Below are 7214 nucleotides of genomic sequence, written 5' to 3'. Positions count from 1 at the left end.
ACACGCAAGGCTTCGGCCGTGGGTCCAGAATTCAGCTGCCACACCAGCAAAGTTTTGTCACTCTCGGTGGGAACCGTAAAAGAGACCAATTCCGCCATCCTGCCGCGCTTCAGTCGACGCGCGACTAAGGACGCGGCACCGCGCATGCGCAAGGCGCGCTCGCGCTCTTTCAAAAGGGGCTCGCGCGAGGGGCGGGGCCGACCCGCCGGGGGTGGAGCCGAAGCTGCCTCCGGAACTCTCCTTCGCCCCTCCCACTCTGGGGCGGGGCTCTGCCTCTACTTTCCCTCCCAAAGCTCCTTTGCGTCTGTGTCTTAGGAGTTTAGTGCTTCTAGTCAAGTGTATTTTTACTGTAGAGTCTAAAGGGTGAGCTTCCAGGATCCCTGAGGATGGACAGTTTTATAGCAACCTGCTTCCTCTTCGCTTCGGGAGAAGATTTAGACTACTAGCAGTACGTCACCTACCGAACTTTAAAAATGTAGATTTCTCTACGTTGTGTGGGAAATGACCACTAAAGATGCAATCCTTTGGCTTAAGAGTGTGTTTCATGAATGTTAACTATGCAAAATCAAACTATAACTCATTCGTCCTTAATGAAATCCTTAAAAAGCATTCCCTGATTTCCCTATGTGATTTTGGTGAATTGGTGTATGTGCGTGCTTGTTGGAGTGAGATGATGTGGGAGTTCGGCAGGCAGGGCAAGAAGGAGAGATACATTTGGAAAAATCAGAGAGTGAGGCCAAGTAGGGCACCAATACTGGAGCTCATGGTGCTTGTGCAGAAGGGCCGTTCTAGGCATCCAAGTAGCTGTTTTGAGGACCAACACACACAGAGGGAAAGTAGGTCCTAATGATCCTTATTTTAATCCTAGAATGTCTGAGCCAGAAGGGATCTTACAAAACAAGTCTCCTGAGGTTTCTAAACAGTGGTCTTGAGACTGGTGCTGGTCTGTGGTGAAGTTTTCACCAGTCCTTGCCAAAACAAAGAAAAGGGCAATATAATCAGCTTTTTAAAAAATATTTTCATAAAACACTATCTATTCCATTTTATTATCCTGTAAATATGACCTTCATTTTTACAATTTTGTTACTTACTTTTGAGAGAGTGCACCTGCAAATGGGGGAGAGGCAGAGAGAAAGGGAGACAGAATCCAAACAGGCTCCAGGCTCTGAGCTGTCAGCACAGAGCCCAACGCGTGGGGTCAAACCCACACATCAGGCAATGATGATCTGAGCCAAAGTCAGACGCTCAACGAATGGAGCCACCCAGGTGTCCTGACCTTCATTTTTCGTGTAAAAACTGTTTTATGAGTAGATGCTGATAGAGTAATTGTGATTAATACTCTTTCTTTCTTGGGCATTAAAATAAGAAGTTGGAATTCTTAACACGGTCTTAACTTTTTTGATGTTTTACTGGTCTGTAAAATCCAAAAGTCTGGGAATCACTCAATTGTCAAATCTCTCTGTTTAAAAAAATTTTTTTTTAATTTATTTTTGAGAGACAGAGAGAGACAGCATGAGCAGGGGAGGTCAGAGGGAGAGACACAGAATCTGAAGCAGGCTTCAGGCTCTAAGCTAGCTGTCAGCACAGAGCCCGAAGCGGGGCTCCAACCCACGAACTGTGAGATCATGACCTGAGCTGAAGCCGGATGCTTAACCGACTGAGCCACACAGGTGCCCCAAATCTCTCATTTTAGAGCGAAATAGTTAAGGCTCAGAAGAAGTAGGGACAGCAGTGGCCCAAGTGGGACAGTTTATTCAGACAGTACTGATTGTCGTTATGTGCAGGACATTCCTCCAACTGCCCCTATTCTGTCTTTGCATTGTCATCATGCAGGTCTTACTCCATATAAGCACTTTCCAATCTGAGAGCTGACTTTTTTCTTTAACATCTAGATTTTCACCCCTTCTTCAAAAGCACCACCAAACCATAGCACCTGGCACCATATCTTGACCCTCTCACTACTTTCTTCACCCCAACAGATACAAGACCCTTAGCCCCACCCATTACCTTTTTCTGAGCTTTCTTTTTTACTTCATAGTTGGCTTGGGGGGCACCTGGATGGCTCATCGGGTTAAATGCTGGACTCTTGGCTTCAGCTCAGATTATGATCTCGAAGTTCATGGGTTCAAGCCCCCCTCCCCAGGCTCTGCAACACAGCAAGTGTTTGCTTGGCCTTCTTTCTCTCTCTCCCTCTCTATCTCTGCCCCTCCCCTCTCTCAAAATAAATAAACAAAAAGAAATAGTTGGCTTTGGAGGAATAACTGAGATCATGATACTGTTTCAAACCAGAAATTGTAGATTTTATTACCCATTCCTTATCCATTTTATTTATCCACTTATTCATTGTCCCTGTTATTTGTGGATGTCTCTGCTTCTCTAGGCAGATTATGAACACCTTGAGAACAATAGATATGTTTTATCTCCCTTCTTCTAGTACCTACCACATCCCTACTATGCTAGGTACTCGAATATATCTAGAATTAAACATGAATAAATCAACACATTCTTTGCACAAGCAATGCTTTAATAATTCCCTAACTATAACAACTTCTTCACTGTGGTCCTCTCTTGGTTTACAGATGGCAGTCAGGAGCCAGAGGCCTGGGCCTGGATGGGTACCAGGAGGAAGCCGTAGGAAGCCATGTATTCCTGGGGCTCCGGTCAGTTCTTTTTGAAAATGGGAAGGAAAGAAAATACCGCGAAGTGGAGGCAAAAGGAAGAAGAAATGAAGAATTCCCAAGTGAGAAGAGGAGCACTGGAATGACTCCACACCTGTCTCATCCCTTGTAACAGCCCGTCATCCAGTAGGAGAGTGGCCGGCCCGCACAGTGCAACCTCCATGCCGCCCTGTGGAGAGAAGGTTAGATTCTTGCCGCCGACTTCCTACAGCGCATAGTGCGTCTCTCACTCATGCACAGCAGTGCTCAGAATCCCCTTCATTCCTAGCTCTCTGTGGCCCTTCTGAGCCTTCCTTTAAATTTCTCCTATCTGTGGTGTCTCCTCCCCAGTTTGGTACGCTCTCAAACTTTCAAATCGTCATCTCCCCCCAAAGGCAGAGTGCACCATATTACAGGGCTGAGAGTCACTAAACAAATAAAAAACATAAATAAATAAATACATAAATAATCAATCAATCCATCCATCAATCTATCTTGGGTGCAACCATTGACTCTCCCTCCAGAGGGGGTCAACCCTAATAGTCATCAGCGTCTCTTGTGCATGGTGTTTCTAGAGTAGAAAAGGCACTTAACTTCCTCCATCCTCACAGATGCCTGTAGAGGCAAGCATTTGTCATATATATATATGCATATGTGTATATATATATTTATATGTATACGTATGTATAAATGCAAGTATCTCCAATTCAAAGCCCAAAAGTGAAGTAACCATTGCAACATCTACCACTGGCAGTCTGGCAGCTTTGGGGGGTATCTGTCCAGCTGAAGAGCTATGTGCCTTTTGTAGAAAACGTTGCTGCCAGTGCCAGAGAGGGGCCAGCTGTGGCCACCGGGATGGTATTGTTAGCTGCTCCTACCCCTGCAGCTGATTGAACCGAGCGGGGATACTGGGTCCAAGCTGAACAGGTCAGAGTCTCCATCCCAGCCACTTGGACTGGGGCTGAAACTAGCCAGTCTTGGTGGCTGCTCAGAACATTAGCTCCTTAACCTGGGGGCAGCCACGGTCTGTCCTGTGGACTACGGAGCAGAGAATCCTGCTCTGCAAAGAAAGTAGTGAAGCAAATGCAGGAGGAAGCAGAAACTTGTCAGGAAAAGCTCACTGGCAGTCTCCAGCTCTGCTTCTCTTCTCTTCCTGAGGTCCCCCTGCACCCCGCGGGTAAGCTCGGTGAGACACCTGTCCCCTCAGAGGACATCTCCCTCGGCTAACTCAAGGTGCTTTGTTACCGTGTCCAAAACAGTTTTAATACGACATCAGAGAAAGATCCAGATCCCGAGTCTTGTAAGTCCTACTTCCAAGCCCTGCTGCTCTCCCACATTTTCCTACACTGTTAGAAGGGGTCTATCCTGGCCCCCTGGCCCCTTCTCTGTTGCTACATCCTGCTCGGGGCTCTGCCTGCAAACTCAGTCCCACAGTGTCCTCCTCACCAGTTCTTCATCCCTCCTGCTCCAGACACAATCTTTTTCACGCAGTTGATGGTTGAGAGAAGATTGGGGCTCAGCAGTTCTGAAAGGGAGGCAGAGAATACCTGTGAGAACAGGGGACAGTCCAAAGACTGAGGCGGACACCGGCTCTGCCTGCACTGGCAGATGCCACCCAGGGGCTGAGTCCTTCCAGATTCGGCAAGGGCTCCCTCCCAGAGGCCCATTTAGACATCCCTACAATGGGTGCTGGAAGTCAGGGGTGGCCAGCGGTGGGGGCAGGAAGGGCAGGAGTACATGTGTGTTTACTACCACATGACCTAGCTAGGGTAGGGGTGGTTTCCTCTGCATTTGAGGGTTTCTAGGGAATGTAAATGTCAAAACAGGCCACACAGAGGCCACGGTAAATCTTGCCTAACCAGAGAGGCTCTTCAGGTGAAGAGTCCAAGGTTATAGATCAGAGTGCGAAGCAGGGAGTGAGGGGCAAAGTCATGGAACTGTGGAGCCTCCAGGCGCGGCTCTGAGGTGGGAAGTTTGCACTTGACCTTTGATCAATCAGACCATTTGCCAACTCAGTACTTGATGGTTAGAGCTGAGCCTTCGGGGCCACCAGTCTGGCATTCGGCACTGGTGCTCTGAGCCTCAGTTAGCTTATCTGTAAAGCGGAGATCACAATACTTTCCACCACATGAGTTGGCATGTAAAGCGCTCAGCCTAGAACACACGCTCAGTAAATGTTGGCCGTGTTCCGCTACTGGCCGTGCGGAGCCTTTCTGGAGCCCGCACACCACAGTCCTCTAACTGGCCGGGCAGTATAGCCTCTAGTCAAATCCTCTGCTCAGCAGATGCCTCCCTGGACTCCTTGGGGCATCCCTGTGGGTGCATTCCCGGGCGTCAAGTGGGCAGAGAAGTCCTGTGAGTAGACCCCAGTCATTCTCTCACCTCCCCCACCCTGGGACCCTGGCCAGACCTTTACAGTCCTCGTGGCAAATGTTTTCCGAGTGACTCCGGTAATCATTGCACCAGTAGTGGCTGTTGATCTGGAAGATGCCATAGTCGAAGCTGCCGTCTGCATTTTCATTTACCTTTGATAGGTTGAAGTTGCTTTCCACAAAAGCCAGGCACAGCCCTTAGAACAGGGAGAAGAAGATTTTCAGAGGGCTCTGAACCAAGTACACAGGAGATGGAAGAGAAAGGGAGATAGGGAAGCAGAAGGAAGGAACAAGGCCTAAGAGACTAGAGGGTGCACGCTGGCTAGAATCACCCATTAGCTAGCTTCTCCCCTCGCCCTTCGGGTCATCTGCCTGCCCCTCGGTATAACCGCTCATCATCCCTCTGTCCATCCATGCCTCCTGCACTTGTGCCATGATCGCCTGCTGTGTGCCATGATCGCCTACTATGTGCAAAGCCCAGTGAGGGACATTTAGCTGGGTCAAATGCAGCTAGTGCCTTCAAGGGGCTGATGGTACAAGAATGAAGATACCTTACACAACCACAAGACAAGATAAAAGGAGAACAGCACAAGACAAGTGTGTACAAGTCTAGGCAAAAGGAATCTGGTCCCACCATGGAGAAGTATGAAGCCTTTGCACCGTCTGCTCCCTCGGCCTGGAAGGCTCTTCCCCAGACATTTGGGCAACTGGCTCCTTTGCTTCATTCAGTGCCACTCAATGTCACCTCCTCAGGGAGGTGTTCCTTACCCTCCCCTTCTAGGATAGCGTTACCTAGCACTCCCCCTGCTTTGTCACCACCAGGAAGTGCTGCATATGTCTGTGTGTTCCTTTGGGCTCGCCTTTCCCCCTGGGGTTCGAACGCTGTGAAGGAAGGAGCTTTTTGGATGTCTCTGTCCCCAGCAGCTAAAATAGTTCCTGGGACATAGTAAGTGCTCAGTTACTAATTGTGGAACGAATATAGAATGTCGGGAAGGGCTTATGGGGAGGGCTGCTTTTTGAACTTGGCTTCGAAAGATGAATGACGGGAAGATGGCCACATAGGGCGTGACCAGGAGGAGGAGGAATGGGGGGACCGGGGTGTGGGAGAGCGGCACTCACAGTCACTCAGCGAGTAGCCCTCAAAGCCGTCCAAATCCTCCTTGTGCAGCACGCTGGCCAAGTCACAGCGACTGATGAGCCTGGCCTCCTGGATAGCGACAAGGCAGCTGACCAAGGACACGAGTAGTGCCCTCGCCATCTTCGGAGGGGAGAAGGTGCAGGTGAAGGCCCGTGGTCCTGAGAATCTCCCAGACGTGCTGCTGGCCTCCTCCGAGCGCCAGAGGAATCTGGAGAGAGCAGCCAAGTGTCCCCGCTCACTCACGGCTCCCCACCTGGCTGTTTCTCTTTTTTCTCACCGTTTCATACATTTTTACTACAGAAATTTCTAAATATTTACAAAATAAGAGAGAATGATATCGTGAATCTCCATGTACCCATTGCCCAGTGTCAATGGTGAAAAACTGAGGCTGATCTCCTTTCATCTGTAAGTTTTCTCCTCTGTTAGCCATTCTCACTCTTGTAAAGGGCACCTGGCGGTGGGCAGCATTTGGGTCCAAGGGTGGGGAGTGAGGCTGGCTGAGGAGATTGATGAGGACTGGACTTTACTGGTACTTGTGTGTGTGGATTTGAGGACGTGCTCTTGGAGGAAGGGCTGCACCCTGGGTGCTGACCGCCCCGCAGCCCCGCTCCCAGATGCGTGATACGTGACCTTTCCCGAGGGCATACCCTGCCCCCTGCAACTCCAGAGAGGCTGTTTATAAGCTACACGCTTTTGTTTCCACTCAAAAGTGCGTATCACAAAGCAAGTAAAAGTGACCTCGTTGAAGAAAAAACTTCACTTTCGCACTCTGTGTTGGGGGGGGGCGTGCATGGATGTAGGGGGAGGTGCGAGGGGCAGGGGCTCTGGATTCACACTGCCTGCTTTCAGAGGCTCGGCTGATCTGTGACCTTGAGCAAACTGCTTTACCTCTCTGAGCCTCATCTGTGAAATGAAGATATGCTAATACCGACTTAATAGGGTCCTCAGGATGATTAAAGGAAATGACTAATGCCCTTGGTTTTGCATTCCCCCCAAATAGGAAGCTGGACTTCAGCAAAACGGTTGGTGTCTAGGCTGCAGTAGGAA

General features: G+C 49.5%; 2 protein-coding genes across 3 annotated transcripts in view; both read right to left on the bottom strand.

Moving 5' to 3' along the window:
• The window catches only part of RDM1 (RAD52 motif containing 1), a 9674-nt gene extending 9545 nt beyond the window's left edge, over nt 1-129 (bottom strand). Inside the window, exon 1 of the mRNA XM_029927401.1 lies at nt 3-129. Coding sequence (XP_029783261.1) covers nt 3-98 — 96 coding nt within the window. The 5' untranslated portion in view covers nt 99-129. The remainder of the gene's footprint in view (nt 1-2) is intronic.
• A 2374-nt stretch (nt 130-2503) lies between these two features.
• Nucleotides 2504-6387, bottom strand: LYZL6 (lysozyme like 6). 2 transcript variants are annotated; one of them, XM_029927403.1, is made up of 5 exons: nt 6149-6387; nt 5068-5226; nt 4104-4182; nt 2773-2847; nt 2504-2667 (listed from the first exon to the last, which is right to left on the bottom strand). In XM_029927403.1, the coding sequence occupies exons 1-4, from the start codon at nt 6285-6287 to the stop codon at nt 2778-2780; spliced, it is 447 nt and encodes a 148-aa protein (XP_029783263.1). In that variant the 5' UTR covers nt 6288-6387; the 3' UTR covers nt 2504-2667; nt 2773-2777. The 2 variants fall into 2 exon arrangements, with proteins under 2 accessions (XP_029783263.1, XP_029783262.1); XM_029927402.1 differs by having other exon boundaries at nt 2504-2847.
• Nucleotides 6388-7214: the final 827 nt, after the last annotated feature.

Source organism: Suricata suricatta, chromosome 17 (assembly GCF_006229205.1).
Source record: "Suricata suricatta isolate VVHF042 chromosome 17, meerkat_22Aug2017_6uvM2_HiC, whole genome shotgun sequence".
NCBI lineage: Eukaryota > Metazoa > Chordata > Mammalia > Carnivora > Herpestidae > Suricata > Suricata suricatta.
The sequence above is the reverse complement of the archived record's forward strand: the minus strand, read 5'-3'. Positions and strand labels throughout refer to the sequence as shown.